General features: G+C 36.4%; 1 protein-coding gene across 1 annotated transcript in view; it reads left to right on the top strand.

Moving 5' to 3' along the window:
* b4galnt4b (beta-1,4-N-acetyl-galactosaminyl transferase 4b) overlaps window positions 1–25,160 on the top strand; it is a 65,896-nt gene that overhangs the window by 13,224 nt on the left and 27,512 nt on the right. The window contains exons 3-5 of the mRNA XM_056755396.1: window positions 12,577–12,689; window positions 19,140–19,238; window positions 25,024–25,119. Of these exons, the coding sequence (XP_056611374.1) occupies window positions 12,577–12,689; window positions 19,140–19,238; window positions 25,024–25,119 (308 nt within the window). The remainder of the gene's footprint in view (window positions 1–12,576; window positions 12,690–19,139; window positions 19,239–25,023; window positions 25,120–25,160) is intronic.

Below are 25,160 nucleotides of genomic sequence, written 5' to 3'. Positions count from 1 at the left end.
CACAAAAAATGATCATGTTTTAAAAGCCTAATCACCTCTGACCCTGCCTCTGTCTCTCCACCTGGGCTACAGTCTTACAGCTTACCTAAAAAAATACGCAATTGAGACTGTTGTGCAGGTCTGATCTGCAACTATAGGAAACATTTGGTTGAGGTTATTGCTGCCAAAGGAGGGTCAACCAGTTATTAAACCCAAAGGTTCACATATTTTTCCACCCTGCACTATGAATGTTTACATGTTGTGTTCAATAAAAACATGAAAACGTATAATGTTTGTGCGGTATTAGTTTAAGCAGACTGTGTTTCTCTATTGTTGTGACTTAGATGAAGATCAGAACACATTTTATGACCAATTTATGAAGAAATCCAAGTAAGCCCAAAGGGTTCACATACTTTTTCTTTCAACTGTAGATGTGTCATCATTGTGCTAGTTTGGAAATGGGTATTTTGTCTTCAAGAGCTAAAAGTTTTCTGCTAGCTTACTATAGAATCCAGTGTGGGTGAAGGAATCTAGTTTAATGGATATTCTCTGTTAGCTCAACATGCCGCTTTGATGAGAGTAAGAGATTATTTTGCTGTGAGTGTGTTGTGATAAATTGATGGCAGTATAATTTATATCAGTATTTCAAAACGTTGCAATTTCACAAACCTTGTAAGAACAGAATGGAGGTGGTTGAACTGTTGGTATTTGGGTACTCTGCATATTTATAAACATTGTGTTTCAAATTTTCTGTAAATGGATGCATTATACCAGCATTGCTGTTAAAGGACTCTTCGGACGAGAACCTTCAACAAGTTGGTATGATTTATTAGGGTCTTCATGAAATGTCTGGAACATATTTGCTCAATGGCTGTGTAAACAAAACCTTTTTTGCCTCGTCAAAAACAGCTATGCTCGCAGCAACCCGTTTTGGTGCATGTCTCTTTAAATGATAATGAGTAACAGCGCATCCCCCTTCCATCTGGCATATCAACACAACACACATGTAGTACTACCATGGCAATGGTTTAGCTAAATTATGTTTCCTGAACTCCTCTGCGGTTAGTTTTTTTTAAAGTCTCAAATCATTTTCCGGAGACTAAAAAACAGTGCATCCTAATGCGCTCATGTTCAGCGTGTATGTTTGCCTAAAATCCACAAATTGCGCACCTGCAGATTGCGCACCTCCAAGTGCCCATGTGCCAAATAACATATAAATATGTAGTAAGTTTAACACTGGCTTTGAATGTTATTTAGCCCATGACTGACTTACAGGTACGTCAATTCAGACTGTTGATAAATATTACTCACATCGGCAGCTTTGTCTCGTTCTTTGAACAGATAATTCTGCATCTTCTATCCCAGGTTGAAAAAGCGCTCTGGCATGAAGTGATTCACGCAAACAAGCAGGTTTTTACTTATGGTTTCTGAGGGATTTCCACTAAAAAAAGATCTTACATTTTTCTACTCACTGAGAACCCCAGTTTTTGTGTTATCCAATTTAAAGTACTCTGAATTGTTTTTTCAAATGCACTTCATTAAAACATGGCAAACAGACATTATTTTAATATGAAGTATTTTATTATAAATATAGTCCTAAATGGTTTCCTGTAAGAAAAAAAAACAAATGAAATGTACAGTTCACTGAGAGGAGACTTTTGCCTTGCCTCATTTCAGAAATCCACCAGACGCCACTGAGATTATTAACCTTGCAAATAAATAGTTTAAAGCCCTGAAGAATGATACAGAATTGATTTAATTACTTGTAAAGAGTCTAATGAGTTAAGGTCTCAGATCATCAAGCAATCACCATATTTGTTTAAAATGTCATTACATTATTCCTAAAATACAATGCAAAGCTAAACTGTGTAAAAGTTGGAATTTGATCAGTTTAAGGTCTGAAAAAGATCTTTGTAAAAGTCCAAGCTCTGCTGCTGCTTAGCAAAGCAAAAGTTTAAGGGGCCCTCATTCTCAATCTAATTTGCTTTAGCTGTTAACACCTCTGTCCTCGATAACCTCTTAAAATGAGTTGTTGCATCATCAATCTCTTCTAACTCTGATGTACTCAAGTATTTTGCATCTTGAAGATTTAATTGGTCCCACAGAATCAATTCAGCGTCGGTCGAGGTGACGTTCAGAGAATTTTACTTTCTTTAATGTTCTCACTTTTATACCACAAGACCTGCTGGTGTTCCCATTCAGACTGTCGATGGATGGGTGTGAATGAGAACTGTTTGTTCTGCCTTTTTTTTCATTCTCATCATTTTTCTCAGTTCTCATTACTTTTGACCCGTTGAAGGACCTCTTTTGGTGAATATTACCCATTTTTAATGATATATCAGGTTGCTTCTTTGGTGTCAGAACCAGAGCCACTAAAAGCACTGAATGGATTCTTGTGGCTTTTCACTGTACTGTATCACTTCTAATGCCAGTCTCAGTCTTTCAGGCTCGTGGACGGATAAGGACTTGCCAGTCTTTTTCTAAGATTACCCTATCCTTTCTCTGCAGGGAACCCGTCTCTTCATCCTTTTTATTTAATCTCTCTCTCTCTCTGTCTTTCTCTTTCTTTTATTCTTTCTTTTTCAATGTAAAATGTATCTCTCTCATTTACCCAAATGGAAGGATCTAACATATGCATGTATTCATTTATAAATATTAATGATTCGTGTGCACTCTCGATTCTTCATCTGCTTGAAGGCTCAGCTAAAGGACTTTGCACAAGAAAGACACACAAACTTAAAAAAAAAGATCATTTGTGGTGAACTGGATGGATTTCTTGTCACCTCAAGACAAATATGGCTGTAACATAATGGTCAGAGGTTGGCGAACTGTGTGTTGGATCTATATTTGAACCCATATTATAGCATTACAGCTGGTTGCAATATTTAAATAATATCATCACATCCTTGTTTTGTTGTGTGTGGGATTGATCTCTCCTAGTTATAAGTCTCAATGGGACTGCGTGGTGAAGTTAGTTCCCTCAGATGTTGTAATGGCAGCTGGTGCACAGCTGTTGGAGCGGCTGACAGGGATTGTGGGTAAAGGGCAGGGAGAGGCTACAGATGCACCTGCCTTATCTGTGAAAATGTGTAGCTGCAGATGCATTTAACAAAGCTAAATAAAGAAATACAGATGCAGAGATGATATAGCTGTAGAAGTTCTGCTAGACTTGGCCAGTGAATTCCATACGCCCTTCTGTGTAACCTACAAAACCCAAAAACTGCAATTTTAAAATAACACAATTGTCCTGTTTGTTGGCGGTTTTCCCATGTATAATGTTACAAAATCTTTCTGTTTAGTTTTTACAGAGTTTTCTGTATATTTGAAAATACGCTCAAAAACCATACAATATCAGAAAACACGCTAATTTACAAGAAAAACAGAAAATGTGTAAATTTACAGGAGAAGTATTATTTTACGGTTTATGTCTGGTCCCCCTGCAGCTGCCAGAAAATTGCATTTTTTACGGGATTTTTCTACAGTGTGGTCTTCCTGTGAACTAACAAATTGATTTACCGCAAGAAAGTGCCTTAGAAAATTCTAAATGGCTGAACAAAGATTACGACTGTGGCCCACTTTAACATTTTTGTTTTGCTGTTAAAGACACAATAATGATTTCAGGATGCTTTTGTCAGGTATAGGGATTTTTTCTGTTACATAAAGAATAGCATTATATACTAGACTTTTCAGAACATAAGCTGTATTTATACAGAGTATATTATGGTAAAATACGTTTTTGCGGTATCCCCCTCTGGCTGATAATACATGCTGACATTGACAATCCCTTAGCACCATTTTAAGGACGCACAAATATGTCAGTATAATTACCACCTACAATTTTAAGCACATTTGACACATCATTTGAATAAAGCGTATCATACTTTATTTTCTTCGTATCAGTTTTCTCACACCTCCAGACAGCACAAAACACACCGGAAATTTTCAAATCACACCTACCACCCTACTGCACTAAGCTAGATGGATTGATCTTTTTATAGTCTGTATGGTTAAAGACCTGTCTTGTTTGAGAGCAGGTGGCATGATGTAGGTGCTGTGTGCTGTCACTTCATCAGGTAGACAAAGATCAGACCGACTGATCCAAGCGCAGACAGCAGGTGTCAAAACCTGTCTGGGAGAATCTGTTCCTCATCTCCAGCTAGATCCTTATTCCCTGTCATATTTTACCCATATATTCCTCTGATATATTCTTCTAATACATCTTCCACATAGAATCTCTGATCTGCTATCTGATCTGGTCTTTAGAAACAATTTTATGAGTCTGTCTCTAAATACTGCATATGTAAAGAGAGGGCGATGTAAATATGAATGTGGGATAAAACTGCAAAGTGCATAAAAAATGGTTTTAGCAAAAACATTCCATTAGTAAAGAGTTTATTCTTCTTCAGTGGCTCATGCTCTATCATCAGTGAAGCTATATTGACTTTCATTTGGAAAAAATATAAGAAAAAACTATCAGGAACTTGTGCAGTTGTTAAAGACGCAATTACTTACATTCCAGTTACTTTTAGACAAAATTAAGCTTGTTTGTACCTTTACTATATAGAAGAAACTTTAAAAATTGCCCAGATAACATTGTCATTTGCGTGGAGATTAATGAGTGAGATTGCATACATATTCAGTTTATTTGTATGTACTAATAACAGTTGAAATGCATTTCATTAATATGTAATTAAACTATTCACATTAACACGCAAGCCAGTTTATGCTGAAACATTTAAATCATTTACAAGTGCAAGTTAAGACTAATTGAAATGCGCCTTTGAGGCTTGTAGGTTGACCTCTCCACAGCAGATACTCTTTTGTAAAATTGCTGAATAATTCTTGCTGTTCCAAATCTGTAACTCTTCAGTGGAGCGCTTTGCTGCATATGCTGCAATGATAGATTAGTTTTCAATTACCTGTGTGAAGTCGAGCCTGAAAGCTGGACTAGCCCCTCCGTTATAACTGTTGGAGCTATTTAAGACTCCACATTTGAGATTTTGCTGATTCCGAAATTCTGAAATTGTCTGTAGAAGTGCTTTGCCAGATCAAGCGATTTTTGAAGAAGCCATTTAAGTGAAATATTTTAAGATCTGGAGTGCTATCCAAATGTACTCCAGAACTTAAAGGTGATTCGCAACGGTGTTTCATGCATTTTGACTTCTCTACGATGTTAAACGTGCTGTCTTGTCAAAAATCGAGTTGGAAATATGACGTAGTATTTCTGTTCGGGTTCCCGACTCAAGCCTCCTTTGCCGGTCCTACTCCCCCTGTCTCTATCCAATACTTTCCTTTCCTTTCTCTACTGTCCTTTCGAAAAAAAAAAAAATGTAATACCCCGTCCAGGCGTCAACCGACGAGCGATTGGAAGACCCCGTTACCATCAACATTGGTTGAGTTGTGTGCCTGCAGCTCAGTAATCTTGCAATAGTGAGAGAAGTTGAGGTGTGTTTGTTTGTTCTCGCCATTTTAGTGATGTATGTTATATAAACGGTGATTTAAGGCTGGATTTGAAGATCGTCTGAAACTGATAGATGGCGTGGTTTCCCAGCGCTTAAAGATGCCGGACATGAACTGCACGCGTAAGTGAAACTGAGTCATGTGTCTGTGTTTTATTGCCAATGGGTGCGCATGTGCTTTAGTTTCGCCTCATCCCCCCATCCCTCCCACGCGTGTCGGATGTTTTTTGCAAATTACCATACAGCTGTATCTGTCTTTTATAAATGTGATGAAACTAAACACTCTACGGACATTTGAAGGGTGCAAAACTATTCTGTAGGTACTCAAGATTAGCATGAGATATGCAGAAACTGTCTGAGTTGTGGCCACTTTAAAGGGGTCAAACGACAGGGCTAGATCGAATATTATCGTTTGTTTAAAAAACACTGTTTTTTCCACATACCATGCATGTTTGTATCTCCTCTTTACCCCGCCTCTCTGAAACGCACAGATTTTTTACAAAGGCTCATCGCTCTGAAAATTGAGGTGTGCTAGGATTGGCCAGTTAACCAGTGAATAGTGATTGCTCGAATTTTGCAAGCGTGTGACGGAAATTTAACGCCTCTTACCAGATTTGGAACATCATGTTCCCAAGCAATTGTAATGACAGGTGATAAAGTGTCATCTGTTATTTCCTTATCAATTCGAGCCCACTCCGATTCGGTCAATTTAGATGATCAAACCGATACATCAACTTAGCCAGCGCGACATTGGCAGGATTTAAAGGATTGGAAATGTTTTTAAAAAATATATTATGTTCAATAGTTAAAAACTGTAGATAATTGGGTAACACTTTATAATAACTGCACGCTATGAATCATTAGTTAAGCATCAGTACATAGTTAATTAATCATTTATGAAGCATTGGCCCCATATTAATAGACATTAGTAAGCAGTTTATAAATACAGCTATAAATGCTTTGTTCTTGATTTATAAGCATGTATATAATATGCTTAATAATCAAATTTTCATACTTTATTAAGGATGAATTCATCATTTCTAAATTAAGGATTACATTACTTACAAACCAGTTAGTTAGGAGTTGTCAGTGGTTCATTAGATCATTTAGAAAGTGTAAGTAAATGATTAATAAACTCTTTTAATGCACATTTATACATCTTATTATTCTGACATATAGTAGCAGTTACTTCATTTGTTAATAAATGCTCTTCTAACACACATTCCTGCTGTAATTCATGATTACTTAAGGTAGTTATAAAACATTTACTAGTTGTTAGTTAACTTTTTTTGTGAGCTCATCTAAAGTGAGGACTATGTATGCCTTGTAAAGCATTTAAAAATGAGAGTTGCATATCACTTCACAGTTATATTTTTTCTGGAGGTGTGCAGGAATTAAACTTTTTTCAGAAGTTTATTTTTCATTTTATATCAATTCATTTAATGTTAATTTATATATTCGGTTGTACAATTTTAATTTTGCAGAGTTTTTTTTTTTTTTCATTAATATGTACAGTTGTACCGTTTAATTTCTTTTGCATCTTGAAATAAATATTTCTATGTTCTGTATCCCTCTGTGTTATGTTTTCCTATTTCTGTTTAGAAGATAACTGAGCCTTTAACTCTCATTTGTAAATGCTTTACAAGGCATACATAGTCCTCACTTTAGATGAGCTCACAAAAATAGTTAACTGACAACTAGTAAATGTTTTATAACTACCTTAATTAATCATGAATTACAGCAGGAATGTGTGTTAGAAGAGCATTTATTAACAAATTAAGTAACTGTTATGTCAGAATAATAAGATGTATAAATGTGCATTAAAAGAGTTTATTAATCATTTACTTACACTTTCTTAATGATCTCATGGACCACTGACAACTCCTAACTAACTGGTTTGTAAGTAATGTAATCCTTAATTTAGAAATGATGAATTCATCCTTAATAAAGTATGAAAATTTGATTATTAAGCATATTATATACATGCTTATAAATCAAGAACAAAGCATTTATAGCTGTATTTATAAACTGCTTACTAATGTCTATTAATGTGGGGCCAATGCTTCATAAATGATTAATTAACTATGTACTGATGCTTAACTAATGATTCATAGCGTGCAGTTATTATAAAGTGTTACCGATAATTGTTTTACATTGTATACACGACGTTATAAAAATTTGCCGTTAGTGATCAACCAGTGTTACGTTCATGTCTCGTCACGACTCCACAAAGACAATAAACCCCATTATAAACACAACATTTGTTGCCTCTAGTTGGAACATAATTACTGATTATTAGGACTTATGTTGTTCTTTTTTCATGTTGTGCGCGTGTCTGCATTTGCAGATCACAAACACTTTTGAAAGGGCAAACAATGAGGCCTTCTTTTTCGCGCTTCTATAACGCTTTAAATTACTCTGTTACTAAAAAAATCAAACTACAGTAACATGTCACTAAGTAACGCGTTACTGCCCAACACTGCTTTTAACAGACCAAAGACACACAAAAAAATTTATTCACGCCGTGTGACCCCTTTAAAGACACTGATAAAAACAGGATTTAAAGATTCAGGAGACAAATATGAAAATGCATAATAATAATAAAAAGGTCCAATGTATGAAATTTAGTGGCGTCTAGTGGTGAGGTTGCAAACTGCAACAACTTGCTCACTCCACCCCTCCCTTTTGAAGCACTACGGTGGCTGACAAAGAACTATTTTAACTATTTTTCCGAAGGAGATAAAGTATTTATGAAACGCACTCTGTAGAGCAGTTTGTCTGTTTAGGGCTACTGGCGAAACAACAAAGTGAATTCCATGTAAGGGGACCCACGGTGTATGTAGATAGAAAAAGCTCATTCTAAGGTAATAAAAACATAACACTTCATTATGTAAGGTCTTTATTCACCTCTGAAGACCTAGTTATGTATACTATATTGAATTTCTGTTTCTTGTACCTGAAGAAATGTATTCATTTTTGTATTTGTCTATATAGCAATAGTAAAGTTCTATTGTTGTGGTTATATTCTAATGGGTCTTTGTTTGTATGCAGATTCGGGCATAAAGGCATGAATGTGCACAACACTGCTGATTGCTCTTCTGCCTCAGCTGTGAAAACCCACTGTGCAAGGAATGAAACCACTTGTGTTTGTGTGTGGGTTTCATGCTTGTGGGTGTGTGGGGGTTTCATGATGCAGAAGATAAAATGCCTGCCAAAACTCAATTGTCTAGTTTCCTGTCCCGCAGACACGCTTTTACCCTTTGGACAACTGCAGCATTCCATCTAAACAAATTTAACTTTTACCAGATGCATCTTAATCCTTGCCTCGGACCAAACTGCTCGGCTGATGACAATTCTCCGTTTCAAATCTTTTTAATCCGTGACAGCAGACTCGTATTCACAGACAGGAGCAAATCCATCTTTAAACAGACCGAAAGATCGACAGATCTTTCTCTGTAGAAGCTTGTGACCCCCACCGCATGCACACATCCCTCTTGACAAATCAAGCCTTCCCATCAGCCATCTGTCCTGATAAAAGGTACATTATTGGTGAATTGGTACAGTAAATTCCTCTTTGAATCAGTGCAAAATAGATTCAAGGTGAAAAAGGGCTGTGAGGTCCATGGTTACGGCCATATCAGGTATTTACACGAAATAGATCTAGGTGAAATATGTTTTAATATACTTTATGGTTTATTTTCCCTATCTGTGCTGAAATAAGATATTCCATTGGATGGTTTAGAAGTATCGTAGATGGGATTTTGCCTAAAAGTATCTTCCAGTATGTTCATTCGTACTGTATATTTTTGTATTTATTTGACGTCAAGCAATTACAGTGTGCTAATATTAATTGTTATATCTTTTAAATACTGTACAGTGTGTATAAAATCATTATTTTGAAAAGTTTTAAAGGGATACCACTGTCTGTTGTTCCAAACCATTATACATTTCTTTGTTCTGTTGAACACAAAGAAAGTTATTTCAAAAAATGTTAGCAACTGACATTTCTGGGACATCATTGACTACCATAGAAGAAATTATTGTATCTTATTTTTCTGTTGAACACAAAGAAGATATTTTGAATACAGTTCTAGGGCACCTGTGACTAACCATTTTATTTGTTGTACTATGTAGTCGATGATGTTCCTGAAAAATGTTAGTTGCTAACATTTTTCCAAATATATTTATTTTTGTTTAGCAGAACAAAGAAATGTATATAGGTTTGGAACAACTTGAGGGTGAGTAAATGATGACAGAATTATCATTTTTGATTGGAGTATCCCTTTAATATTCCGGTTTTAAACTCTCCTGCAAGAAAGTCCTTACACACTTTATCATTAACCTGCTCATCACATTTCTTGTTCCTCTGTCTCTGACGATATTGCAGAATGTGGAGACATCACACTGGGCACAACCTTTTGCAAACTGACATCTGGCTTTCACTAAAGTGACTTCAAGTATTCAAAAAACAGGTTTTAATAAGTATTGTGTCTATTAAAGGCAGCTGTCAGTCTTCAGATAGTCTGTGACACATTTAGTCTCAAGCGGTTTGTCATTTATCTACTTTAAACTAATGTGTTATTGCTACAGTAGTAGATGCCTTCAGGTCTAAAATAATGTCCCCCATCCGTTCCTAGTTTCATGTCTGTCCATATCATCTCTCTCTGAAGTGTGTTTGGAGGATGGGGACAGATTCGCTCTAACAGAGACTCAAGCATCAGTTCTGATTCTCCCCAGGTGTAGTTTGATTAAACGCTGCTCTCAAGGAGAAGACGTCTTTCTGAATGCTAAGGCTGTTCTTGAGGGTTTAAAATTCATTGTACAGATGACATCATCTAAAGCGTTGTGTTCGCTCGGACATGACCTCGTTTTAAGAACGTTACCTGTTATACCGTGTTTGAGAAAACAATTATATTTGTGTCATTCAGGCCCACTTTTAAGGTTCGATACATACTGTACTTTTAGTGGCCCTGACTTAAGATTTTAATACCCTTCATAATTTCTAAGTGATGGTGAATTTTTAATAGTAAGGCCTAGATACATACAAATGCTAATATTTTATTTCATGGCATTGCATATAGAGCTCAGTGTGGAATACTATCGGACTGACGTGCTGTTTGTCTGTATAGGTACTAGTATTGAACAGTTTCAATTTAGTCACCTAGATAGACTGTTTTATTACAATACCAATTGGACCTGTTGTGTTGTCAGCTATGCTGTCTGCAAGGAATATTCTTCAATGCAGGCTTTTGTATGTATACTTCAAATGTATAAGATAATGGAATGTAAGTCGCTTTGGATAAAAGCGTCTGCAAAATGCTAATGAAATGTAAATAAGGTGTGAGAAATATGTCACATTTCTGGTGATGAAAAAAAAACAAATTTCTTGACACTACTGGCGAGAAACATTTAATTGATGTTCTTCCACCTTCCTTATAGCTTTGCAGCAGCCCCATCAACACTGTCATTGATAATCGTGCCGCCTCCCAGACCTTGTGAAAACCTTAATTTGCCACAGATTTTTTTTCAATAGAAGAAAGTAGGAAAGAGAGATATTTATCTGTCCTCCATATGCCAGCCTGTATTCTTGTTAGTACCAGATGAAATGAGACAGAAACTCATTGGATGATAAAATGGCATCCAATCCTCCAAATTTTACCTGCTTTATTCCTCATTGTTTTCAGGAAAAAGTCTAAGATATACAAAGTTTTTTTTTCTTCATGTGTTGTCTTATTTCAAATTTGGATTATTGTAAATAAAGCTTTTATCATAATTAATACATTTCATAATTATTCATTTAGAGGATTTCATCGGATACACGCACATGGCCCTGTGTTTGGTTATAATGTAACATATTTCATTTATATTTATATATTTTTTATATTATTACATTAAATGACATTAAAACTAATCAATAATTATTGGTTCTTTGCGGAGGTCTACCGGAGGTTAAGTTTGGGGCCACTTAACATTTATTTACGTTGTTGCCGCTGTGTCATGATTCTGTCCTTCTTGTCATGAGTTTTCTAGTTCTGTGGACAGAGTCTTGACAGTACCATGTTTTTTTGCTTGTATTGTTATGTGTGGGAAACACGTGGCCATTGTGGATATTTTGCGCGACGTGTTTCTCCGTCGCATGCCTTGGCCCCGCCCTCTCGTTTCCAGGTATCTCCCCATCAGTGTTTGATTTCGTCACCTGCCTGTCACCCTCCCTTTGTAATTATCCCTTGTTAGTATTCCTTTCATAAGCCCCTTTTATTCATTGTCCCGTGTCAATTTATTGCCTTCCTACGACTACTCATATAAGTACCTTCCTTCGTGTCTTCTCATGTGGATTACCTTGTTCCTGTTTTGGTATACCCAGTCGTGTTCATGGACTTATTATTTATATCATCTTGGACCTTATTTGTTGTGCCCCCTTGTGGGAAGTTTTATCGTGTTTTTACTTTATTAATAAATGTTTTTTGTTTAATCTTTTGTCTGCCTCACCTGGGTTCTGACCTCATTCATGATACGATGAAACCGTCTATACTATAAACCCTAATGTAGAATCTAAAAATTGCACTTGAACAATTTATTTACATGTCTTTATCCAAAGCACTTGAGCTTTTTAATATCATAGAGGTTTAGCTTTTTTTGTATTACTGATGTTTTTTTATAAACTGTTATTTTTTGATGACTATATGCCAATGTCTACAGTTTTGCGGCACAGTCCGGCATTGTGCCTTCTCCTGTCTTTTGCATGTGTCCATTTTTACAGAGTCTTGAATGTCATACAGTTTGACATTATGACAGCTGAGATCCCACAGTGTGACATGGCTTATAGCTACTGTAGGATGATGATCGTACCGTCTGGCAAGGAATAAGCATTATGGAAAATGGTACTGTGTGCACCCAGCTAGCAGTGTGTCAACAAGCGGATAGATTCACTTAAACATTGCCTTCAAATGTTCCTTTCAAGTCTAATTATAGTAGAAGCAGGTGAAGTACGTTTACTATAAAAATGCACCTAATTACATGTTTTTAAGAGAAGGAAAAGCTTTCACTACATTTTTTCCTTCTCCTTAAGCCTTATTGTTTATTATTTTTTGTGTATCTAGCTTATTGTGTATTATTTTTAACAGCGTTTTTTCCACAGATATGGAGCGACAGGCAGACGGGATTGGCTCCAGTCATAAGAAACACAGTCCTTCATCTCTCGTCCTCCCTGAGCTGGAGGATGATGCTGACAGTCAAGAGGAGGGTTGGGGGGTAAGTAAGCCATGTTTGATATTATGATCAAAACTTGACGATATTCTTAATTTATATAGCAGTTGTGTTAATTTATGTCAGCATAGCTAAATGTAAGTTATGTGCTGTGTTTGGTTTATGCAAACATGATTTTTAATTTACACTAATGTATTAAATTTTGTAGTTGTTCTGCATATCTATTTTGCCTACAGTATTTCTTTAAATAATCTCTTATTGTGGTTTTGGTTAATTTCATGATACTGGAATGTTTTGACACCTTGGATAATGTGCAGTAATTTTTCTCTGATTCTAGCTCTGTAGACATGCAGGTCTGTAACATTTCAAGAAATGCGTGTCAGTGATTTTACATACCAAATGTGCAAATGCATCCTTTCATATACTGTGAGGGTTGCAAGATCAATGTGCATATCCTAATGACCTTATGTGAAGGATGGCATATTTGATCTCACAAAACTAGTTCACATTGAAAGGTAGCTTACATGGACACTGCATAATGAGTGTTCGGAAAATTCAACTGAAGACATACAGAAATAGGAGCCTTTACAGGGTGGTTAAGGTTGGCTGAAGGGGTCCAACCTGATTTAGGAGCTGTAAGTACTGTATCTGTTTTCGATCCGTTTTAATCATAGTGAGACTTTTTATGAACCCTAGAGAAAATGTGCTACTCAGCCCTTTCTTAACCTCTACTTTGGCGAAAGAAATAATGAGTCCTTTTTTTCTGTAGTACAGCATCCTCGTAAATACAAATCATACGTCACTGGCATTGCCTTCCTGCAAGATGTATTTTAACGGTATCTGTGTCAAGTTAGGCAGAAGGTCGCAACAATGTATTATTTACACGCATGTAGCTTCCTATTCTGAAATGTAATTTAAAGGGAAAGTGCCTTCAAAATGAAAAATCTGTCATTATTACAGATTTAATATAGTACAATTATTTAAGCCTAAATGTCATTAAAAGAAAAGTTCACCTTTAAATTGAAAATTCTGTCAATATTTACTCACCCTGTTGATATTTAAAGCTGGTGATTTTTTTCCTTCTGTGAAACACAAAAGAAGAGAAACAGAAAACTGTTGGTCCCTGTTGACTTGCATTGGATTTGTGTTCATACAATAGAAGTCAATGGGGACCAACGATTTTTGGTAACCAACATTCTTCAAAATATCTTCTTTTGTGTTTCACTGTGAAGAATAACTGTGTTTAGTCCTTGTGCATGCACACATTAGCAGTGGACAAATATACTTCAATTCCAAATGTCACAAATCTGGATCCAACCATTCAGCCCCAGAAGAACATGCAGCATCAAATCAGAGCCAATTTTTGGGAAGAGCTTTAAATGTTCACGTTTTGTTTTGTCTGTGTGGACTCTAGTCCTTTATGATCCTTTGTCTTTCTATAGTTTATAATGTTCTGTCCTCCTCTAAATAATACCCTGAGAGACATTCATCTTATTGATTTTTACTAGTCTTCTGCTCCCATGATTGATTTTCTAACCAAGATAAATCCAGCCCCTCACTGCTCTGGCCACAAATAAAGCTTGCCTTTAAACCCTGTAGTCTTTCGAAATCATATTTCTGTGTTAGAATTCAGCTTTGCTTTATTTGCTCATCATGTATATTGTCCCATTTGCAGCTTTTTGAAAAAAATTATTTCGAAAAGAAGGTTTTTGGACATTTTTTAAGGTCAACCTAAGTACACCACAGAAGACCTGTTTTTTTGCCAACTTAGTTCCTGATGGGTCTTCTTTCTCCAGGTTCTTGTAGTGCAAAGAATTGGAGATCTAGCCAGGCTTAGTGAAACCTTTGTTGACAAGCTTACAGAAATCCTTTTCGAAAAGCCCCAAAAGCAGACCTCGCTGAGCCAACTGGAATAATACAAAAAGATATTTCTCTCACAGTTATGTCGTTGAGTTTGCGAAATCCCTGGAGGGGACTTGGAGGATGTGACAGATGTCTCAACAGATATATCCCTAATAGAACTTGTTTTGGTTTTCAGATCACAAAAACATGACATTCGGGCATCATTTGGGAACTAAAATATGCTGTCCCGAAAGATTTGAAAGGAAATGCACAATATTGGATACTTGATTGCCTTAAGCCTTGCAGGAAGCATAACTACTATTCCCACACCATCATACCATTTACGTGCTGTGATGTTAAGCCCAGTGTATTGGTTAAGCTATGGTCATTGTGTGATTGTTACAGAAATAGAAGGCGTTTGGATGAAAGCAGTGACCCAGCGGAAAGAACCGCTGCTACGTTCCATTAGGTTCACAGAGAACCTTTTATATTCTGGTCATTCAGTTCAATGCATGTTAGTCACATAGTTAGTGATACCAAGAAATCAAAGTATCATTCTGCTTAACATATCCACAGCAAAAACATATGGACTAGTTTCTTTCCTTCTTTCTTTCTTTCTTTCTTTCTTTCTTTCTTTCTTTCTTTCTTTCTTTCTTTCTTTCTTTCTTTCTTTCTTTCTTTCTTTCTTTCTTTCTTTCTTTCTTCCTTCCTTCCTTTCTTTCTCATTTATCTCCTCTCTCCTTTGCGCTCTATTAGAAAACAATTCTTTCTTTTGATTAGGAAGACATTGTGCAAAGTTGTTCATGTTAAAATAGTTCTGAGAATATAACCAACAAAATGATTATTTTGGGATGAGTGAGATTTTTTTTTTTAAAGTTGCGCATCTTAAATCCTAGAAGAAAGATCACATCTGTTGTTTACGTCTGGCAATTTTATAGCAAAAATAAAAGTCATCAGCTTGTTACGAACTGTATTGAACAGCGCTTCAATATCAGTTCTCGTAATATGCAAATCTTCTTTTAAAACCTCCTCACAGTTATCCCTCATTCTTTCACACACACTTATTTGTGATCTGCGCTCTGGGGACAGATCAATGCATTGGCATGCAGAGTGGGGTGAGAGCCTCTAGGCTGCAGGAGAGTTCAGATGGAAGATGGAATAACATTAAAAGGTGAGATCAGAACAGAATCCCTGTACGCCGCCATGACTGCGGGCGAAGCAGCCGTGCCTGTTTATTTATAGACATTCATTTCAAAACCCTTATGTTGCTTTACACTGAGGATCTGTCACAGTTTTAGGCCACTTTCATGGGGCAAAACAAACATGCAGCACGCAGCTTTTTGGAAGTGTGGAAACATTTGATCTCGAGTTAAAACTGTAGTTATGTTAAAACTAATGAAAAGAATGTGAGATATTTGTCAATGCTATTGGTGTGACGGTTCAGTTGTCTTTAAGCTGTCACCAAAAAGATGAATAACTCAACTAAGCTTAGTTTGCATGCATTAGTTTACTGTTTACTAATGTAGAACAACGCTTAAGAAAACATTAATCATTTAGGTTATGATCTGACATGCTTGAACGAACAAACTACATTTCCCAACATTCGCTTTTGACGTTTAAAACACAGTCATCAATTACACACCTACCGGTACTAGATTTGTATTTTGTTCAAGAATTGCCTAAAATCTTCCTTTATTTGTGAAAAAAGCTATATAAACTGTCACGGTTTGGGGACAGAACCCAAGCGCAGGCATAGGAGGGGTACACAAAAGCTTTATTTAAACAAAACAAAAACCCACAATGGGGAAAACAAGATAAAACAAAACGAGAATCAAAACTAAAAAACTTCCTCGAGGGGAATAAAACAAGGTCCAAGGTAAATGATCATCCAACAAACGACGGGAACAGGGTAATCCACGGGTAGACACACGGGAGAGAGAGCATGGCATTACAAAACCAAAACAATGCCAAGCACTTTCTCCACATAAAACCAATTGGTGTGTCATGAGCCTGCCACAAGACTCAAAAATCATGACAAGAGGGAGGACCATGACACAAACTTGCTCAGTATGTCATTATAGTTTCACTGCTGTTAACCTTCTGAGGAGCTGACTTCAAAACTGGACATTTTGTTACTATATATTTTTAAAACATTATTAAATTATACATTTTTTGTAGTTTTACACGCTGTCATCCAGTAACTCAGAAACACCTCTTTTAGAAGATGAATATATTAAATTGCTTCTCATAACATTTTATCCATTTTATAGTTTTGTGACAGTATATATAAGAGAAATGTCCATCCTGGCCATTTACAGACCTTTTGTATTTACTCTATTTTTCTGTTTAGTTTTTATCCCTGTCTGCTCCAGTTTTTTCAATATCTCTCTAAAAATCATTTGTTTGTGAAAAGTTGGCCAAAGTTTACTCACAGGACTTTAGAAAAGGACTTTCAGAGAGTTTTCTGACTCTGCCCATCTTTCAAAGCATTACATCTTTCAGATTCTATCCTTTGTATCTCAGTCCTCACTTCATGTGGCTGGTAAAAGTACTGTTTCCTCCTGACTGGTGACTCGCCCGCTAATACACTCAAATTCTTCTGCATCAATGTCTCGGGATTAATGACAGGGAAAACGTTAATTGAAAGCCATCATCTCTTCTGAGCGAACATCTCTGTTTATATTCTGCAGCAAACAAAATTATGATGATGATTACCCTGTCCCCTGCCATATCGCCTGTCAAAGCTCAACCTCACTTAGCCACATTTTTCTCACGCCTTCCTGCCTTGCTAATGTAAATAAGGAGAATTAATTAACCTTGCTGAGAGTCCTAAGATCTGCTTCCAGGGGTTGGTGGAAGCCATCTGGTTATCATTGCTGTCTTGTCAGAACATGGTGAGAAGATGCAATGCTCATTTATTTATGAGGCATGCCCTCAGTCTCACATCGGGGTCAGACCTACCAAACACCGGACACATTGAACAGCAGGGAGGGCAGTTGGTTGGACACCTTCAGCCAAAATATATAAAGCCTTTAATTGTGATAAATGAGGTTTTTGGCTTGTCTTCATTATTTGTTTAGCTGACGTGGCTTTAGTTAGTTAGTTTAAGTTAAAAATAAACAAAGTTACACAAAAAAATAGTGTTCAGACTTTCTTCTTACTTAAACTCTAACCTGCAATTTTATTTTTGAAACAGAGATGGCGATAGAGAGGCAAAGGTTTTAAGGAGATACTTCACTGAAAAAAAGCATGATTTACTTACCTTCAAAAGTATCAAAAAGACCTACAAAATGACATTCTTCTGATATACAGATAAACTGACGTCCTTAGTCACTTACAAAAAATAAGATGCAATGAAATTGAATGGAGAACAGTCAGCATTTTGCATTCCACAAAAGAAAGAAAGACATTGAGTGGTTGGAACAACAGGAGGTGAGTAAATGAATACAGAATTTTCAGTTTGGGGTAAATTATCCCTTTCAACATTTTCCCGCTTTTGTCCCTTTATATCACACCTTAATTCATAAGAAACACTTCTGAAGAAAGCGTGTTATTCTTATTGGGTCTGGAAGTCGTCCAGTGACTTTAAATGTGATTTGCAGTGGCTCTTAGCTGAATGGAAACATTTCATGTAATGTCTATAAATTAGTTAATTCATTGTGTGTTGGACTCAGTCATTGGTTTTGATAGTGACTGTTTCACAGTTATGTGTGGTGGATTACGAGGGCTGATGGGGATTACTGCTGATAAGAGTGCGAAAAACCATCACGATTACTGTTGAGTCCAGAAATAACTCTAAGATCAATAAGAAAGTTAGAGACACACAGTTAAATTGAGAAGAACAATTCTAGAACATTTTCAGGACTTTTCTTCAGTGTGAAAAGAGTCTTGAATTATAATGTGGTACTTTATTTAATGCAGGTAGGCTAGGTCTTGGTTTCATCAAAGGGACTCAATATTTTATTTAAAATTTCTTCTAGTCTTCTTTTAATATTAAATAAATTGCCTTCAAACAGATCTGCTTCTTGTTTCTATTGTATAATTTCAAAGATACTTCATTTGGTGCTCATCAGCTTATGTGACAACAGAAATATATTTAACAAAAAAATGAGTTTAGGCTTTCAAAGGCAGCGGAATAATCAGCATCATTCAGGCGAATCTGTACAAAATATTGTGTTTTAGGGAACTTATTGTTTTTGGCAGACGCCTTTGTTAAAGCAAGTTACATTGTCAGTTTTCTTTGCACCTGAAAATCAAACCCATGACCTTAGCACTGATCTACCAGTTAAGCTACAGAAATGTTGTTTAAAGGTGTAATAAACAAACACGTTCAGCCATCCATGGGTATTTGCTTAAAATAAATAAACACATTTCAAGCATTAGCAGTGATGGTGTAGCCATTAGTTCATAAACAAAACTAAACACAGTTAACAAATTCAAGGCTGATGCATGAATTTGTAAAGTATGAGAGTAGAATTTGTTCAGTTTTTGCATTGTGCAATAAATGATTCAATATCTTGATAAAAGCTGTAATAAAGAGTTTAATTGCATGTTTATAACGTTATAGAGCACCTGCCACTGGCTGGTTGAACAAGTCTAGAAGTCTTCTATGTATACAGGGTCACTAAACACTCATTCTTCCTGTTGTTACAGGGGGAGGAGCTCCGTGAGTCTGCTCAGGAGAGCCGTGCCAACGCTGAGATGCGCAGACTCCTCAGCCAGAAGTTCCTTAGGTTACCATGGAAACCAGAGGTAAAACGTGCTTTTATTGTGTGTAGAAATATACACTTTATTTTCCTATGAGGCAGAATTATGTAGGATAATCTGCAGTGCTGTGCATTGCCGCTCTCCGTTATTAAAACAGCTTGAATCTGGCACCAGAATTGTACTGACACTGTGCCATTTTGCTGTGAATCTTTTTTTTCACTCTCACTTACTCTCATTGTGTGTGATTTCCTTAGGGAGTCACATCCTCCCATAGCTCAGCATCCCTGCAGGAATCGTGCTAAAATTATATGAACAGGTGGCCAAAAGGACAAGAAAACAACAAGCAGTGCTGTAGATGATGAACCAGCCAGTTTTGTAGCCCCACAATATAAATGAATAAGAAACCCGTTTGAATATCAGTCGTTAGCACTCTGAAGATAGAGGGCCGTAACTTAATTAATACCCATTAAAGCCTCATGCTATACATAAGTGCAAAATATTACATTCAACTGAATTTCCTTTCAAGAATTTGGTGATTTTGGTTTTGATCTCTTTTTTTTATAATTAAGTATATATTGTGTTTTTTATGTTCTAATAATTTTATCATTTAAAGGGACTGTTTACTAAAAATAAATCTGTAATAATTTACCTTGAGTTGCTCCATGTCTGTATACATTTCTTCGTTCTGATGAACACAGAGAATGATCTTTAGAAGAATGCATGTAACCAAACAGTTTATGGTCACCATTGACTATTATTGTTGGAGAATTTGCAACGGTAGTCAAAAGTGCTCCAGAACTGTTCTTTTGTTCATCAGAACCAAGAAATTTATGAAGCAATTTTTCCATTATGGACATCAATGGTGACCTTAGAAATGTTTGGCTGCAAATACTTTTCCATATATCTATTTTGTGTTCAGCAGAACAATGACATTTATACAGGTTTGAAACAACTTTAGGGTGGGTAAATGATGACAGAATTTGTATGTTTGGGAGAACTATCTCTTCAACTTATTTTCTCCATGGTCCTATCAATGAGAGCTGAAGTCTGTGGATTCTTCTGAGCCAAGATATAGTAAATAAGTAAATATCTGCCTTCCCATATTATACGAATAATAAACATTATGCTTAGCATTGGTTGCCTCATCATTACTTTTCCTATTATTTTGGAATAAAAGTTGCGTTTTTGGTATTTTTTAAGAAGCTTTGGTTATCTGGGGTAATAATCAAATAAAAAATAATGTTTAACTCGTTTAATAATTTTTAGAATTTTACTACATTTTACAATCCATTATATCTTACAAAGTTTTTGTAATATTAATCATCTAAATATTTTACAATTCTGAGGTTGATGTGTAATAATGTTTTTTGTGACATAAATATAAATAACGTGACCATTTTCTAAATTTCTGACCAGAGAGAGAATTATTACATATATAACAATTTTTCATTTTTATAGTAAACCTTAGCCTTTTTAAAAAGATAAAAAAAAGTAAAGGAAAATACAATTTTTCCTCATGTGACACCTATAGGTCCGTGTAACGTTTCACAATTCCATTTTCAGACCATACAATGCAAATGCAAAAATGCTAAATTGAGAATCAACAAATGATCACTTTAACGAATAAAAACTAACCGATTTTCATCTTTTTGTCTTTTTATTTGCGATGTGGGCTGTAAAATTTGCACCGGGGTGTTGTCTGCCCTGGTGGTTATGAAGCGACAGTCCTTCGTCCCCCATTACAAATTTAAGTTTAACATACCTTTTTTGGTGTGTATCATTTACACTAGAAATTGCAATCTACATAAAATCCATGTCTGTGTGCGTCTGTTTCCTTTCTGTTCACCCTGCAGCCGCTCATTACCAACGCTTAATAGCTACAGAATAAAAAATAAAAGTGAAATCTGATCCTTCAGGAGTAAAGAGCTTGCGTGTCCGTTAGGAAAATCCATGGATTTCCAATGGTAGCTGCAATTACTGTAACCAAACCATGGTTCTTTTTTACCAGGCAAGAGCTGAATGATGGGTTATGAAAGTTAAAGTTACCTATATTTGTCAGAGACCCGAATTGTGCCCTCAACATTTACACATCCAGTGAGTAGTGAACACAGTGGGTGCAGTGGGTATCAAGGTGGTTTGCTCAAGGGCACGTCAGTCGTTACCTCGGATTCGAGTGCAGACATTCATTTATATATGTACATATAAATGTCCATATAAATGTTTAATCGTGATTATTTTATATAAAATGCATATTTTAGACAAAAAGAGATGATCCAATGACTTGTGCACCATTGCTGACAAAACCTTTGACTTTAGACTGCAAACCTGACGAAGAGAACAGCACGTTGTGTGAACTGGCAGGTATTGCACACAGGAGGCGTACATTATGCTTGCGTAATATCAACTTTAAAGTCTACTCCTGATGCAGTACGGGCCAGATTTCACTTTATTTTTTTTCTATTTTAGTTAAAACGTGGCTATGAAGCAGTAAATGTGCAGCTGGGTGCTGTGCAAAGACAAGGATTTCTTTATGTAGATTGCGGTGTAATTGTTCAAACTTAAACTTGAGATTTACACTGGGGCATGAGGGTGGTGCAGCTCCATTACCACCAGAGCTGCAGACTTGCGGAGCAGAGACCATCAACCTGTACCGTCCCTGCAATGTAAAACAGTTGCAGACAGTCCACACCCCTTGACCTAAAAAAAGAAGCAAAATAGTAAATTGGTTAGTTTTCATTCGTTTAAATGATCATTTGTTGAGTCACAATTTAGCAAAAGTGAAACAAAAAAAGGACAAGAATCCATTGACAAAGTTACACCCAAAAATGAAAAACAGATTTTTTTCATTTTTGCATTTGCATTGTATGGTCTGAAAATTGAATTGTAAAGCGTTACACGGACCCCCATAAAGCACTTCTCTATTTAAAAGAAACATTCAAAGGTTCTATGACCCTTTAAATTTTTTAGACACAATGCTGTGCATCTAGGAAATTCTATATTACAGGGACTATTGCTGTGTAGCTCTTTTCTAAATACTGTGGGAACACAGAACCTGACCCCTCTGTACTAGTGCCGATCAATAAGCCGGCAGTCCACACCTCCTCTCTCCACCTCATCATTGTCGCAGGCTAGGAGACAAGACATTGTGTGATGAAGAGACAGGGATCAAACAAGGTTACTGACCGCGCGTTGCCCCAAAGACCCCTCCTCTGCACTCTGTGACTAATGAGATCCTTGTTCGATTCTGAGTTGCCAGGTGTGGCAAACCCTACTGGTAAATATAATACGAGAGTTAGTGATTCAGAGTAGCAGATTCCACAAATATCAAATCGAGGGCAGACATCACACATGGCACTGCCTCGTTCCTTCACCCTCTCATTGGAAATGTGTCGATTCTTTGTACGATGTGTATCCGTGATGATACGCAGCAGAGAAAAAATACCCCAGTGTTGAGATAACCTCTGGGTTTTTTATCAGTTGATTTATGTGCTCCCCTTACTGTGTTATTGAATGTCATTATGTGGCCAGTAGGAATAACCGGGCCGGGAAATATATCATCAGGGTTTGGGCTAGAAGCACAGCGAGATGACCCTGACAAAGCAGATGTGCTCTCTGGCCATTTCTTCACACTCCATGTGCTGCACCATAGGGAGGTGTTCTTATCAAGCATTGCAGCTGCTCATAATAAAGCGATAAGAGGAAGATGAATGTTATTTATTTTGTCAGACAACATTCAAAGGTATTTATTTATATTATAGTGACAAGTCTATTATTGATAAACAATGAAAGTGTTTAGATTTTTTATCATTTCTCAGGGGATTATGGTAGTGGGACATGATATACTTTATAGTGCATTTGTGTTACTGCAGGTATTCATATAATGTAGATGTTGTCAAATCGTCCTTGTTTACCCAGGTGTGAAAATGTACATAGTGCACTTTTTTAAAGCCCAGACCTTAATCCACTGTGCCACCTGTGAACACATCGCGTTCTGTCCCCTCTGCAGTACGTTTGCCATGTGCAAATGCACAATGGAAATAGAGTGGCACAGCCCCATATGCCTCTGACAGCTGTAACCGTCCCGAGATGGCTCAGCATTCAGTTGCGTCCTGTCCACCTACTCACATAGTGGGTGTGAAGCCAATCCCACCATCCAAACCAGCTGCAATTAGAGAGGCTAAATTTAAATGCGCCTGTGCGGCCGGGGAGAGGCCTAAGAGACTGACAGAAGGGCGAGAGCAATCTAATGTGAGCTCACCTCGTGATGAGTAATGCCCGTCTCTGTCACCACCAGAAACATTACAGGAAGATAAAGTGTGAGAGAGAATTGGGTGCATGAAGGTTTGCTTCGCCGCACAGCAGGCACATTTTCTGGTAAATTCCACCTCATATAAATTCGTTGTGAAATTGTAAGCATAAAGTTGAAAATATTTCTGAAAGCATTGGGAGTGTCAAGATTAGGCATTTAATAAGTCTGCAAACTGCACCGTAATGTGGCAGCCATCTTATCCGACCAAAACACAATTAGTTTCTCTCGTTCCTAGGAGAACATATAATTGTCATTAAAGTCACTCACTCTACGGTTTCAGTTAAAGATGATAAAATTATGTTTTGGAATCAGCAGGGTCCTGGTGTTATAATATGAAATGGATTTTGGGTTCACAATAAATTCACATTTTATTTAACTGCATTGGTCCACATCCACAAATGAATCCTCTTTTACTATCATTAGCTGTTTGCCGTAAACCGATTTTTTCGCTCTCACCTTTGGCATATTCACAAATCTAGTATCAGCTATTAATTATCTGACTGGCCCGTTCATATCTAGGCCTGTGTAAAGGCCTGGAGCCATATTCTCACCAAGGTGAGAAGTGTCGGTTTAGCCACCTCTACTTTATAAATAGACCTTCAATTTATGTTGCCATGCATTTTTTCTCATGTTAAATTACACATTCTGGGACGGATTTTCCAACATCCCCTTTTGCATTACTATGCTACAGATGTGGAATATTTGCAGTATTCCAGAATCATTACTATACACAAGCAGAATGCTTAGGACTAGGGATGGGGGAGTTCATCCCGATGCGATTTGATTCGTATAATATAATCAATATTTTGATATTACTTGCCTAGTTTACACAAGCAGTTATATATTTAAAATGCAACCAAAATATATAAGATTAATGTTAAATTAAACTCTTTGAAATCTTCACATTCTCTGTCTGGAATGGGACATTTACAACAAAAAACATATACACTTAAACAGGGTGCTTATGGGTACGTGGAGAGTTTCAAAATAAGGGCATCGATGCATCGTATGGTTAGAAATTCAATTGATGCATTTATCCATATCGATGTATTGTTATACCCCTATTAGGTGCATGGCCCTGCTAGTTCATACTGTTTAGCTGTTTTTATTGGAGGGGGGTTATCTGGCTCACTGAGTGGATGATGACATCACTCGCAATGACAAAACTAAAATGTCTGAACTGTATGGATTATATGGAGAAATTAAGTGCTGTAACATTTTGTCTTTGTGATGTTGCTTTTTTATTCATTTTACCTGGGTGTGACAACAAATTGTATTTGTTAAAAAAAGTATTTTTATTTTGTCAGATTAATTTGAGATTGTATTTATTTTTGAGATGGTTTAATATTATTATCGTTTAATATTTTTTTATATTTTAAGACGTACTTATTAGAATAAGGTTTATTATATTATTTATTTAATTAAACATGTATTAATCATGAAATTGTTTATCTAATTTCTATTACTTTTACTGTTTGTTTAAAAAGTGACTCTCACTCTTTTGTTCCTTTTTTCTGTCAGTATAAAGGTCAGGCCAATCTGCATGTGTTTGAAGACTGGTGTGGCTCATCCATCTTCCAGCTCAGGAAGAATCATCATTTTCCTCTCTACCCGCATGTAAGATTCAGAGAACTGTCTTAGGCATTAAAGGAAATTCT

This window comes from Triplophysa dalaica, chromosome 1 (genome assembly GCF_015846415.1).
Source record: "Triplophysa dalaica isolate WHDGS20190420 chromosome 1, ASM1584641v1, whole genome shotgun sequence".
NCBI lineage: Eukaryota > Metazoa > Chordata > Actinopteri > Cypriniformes > Nemacheilidae > Triplophysa > Triplophysa dalaica.
This window is presented reverse-complemented; position numbering and strand designations above follow the sequence as displayed.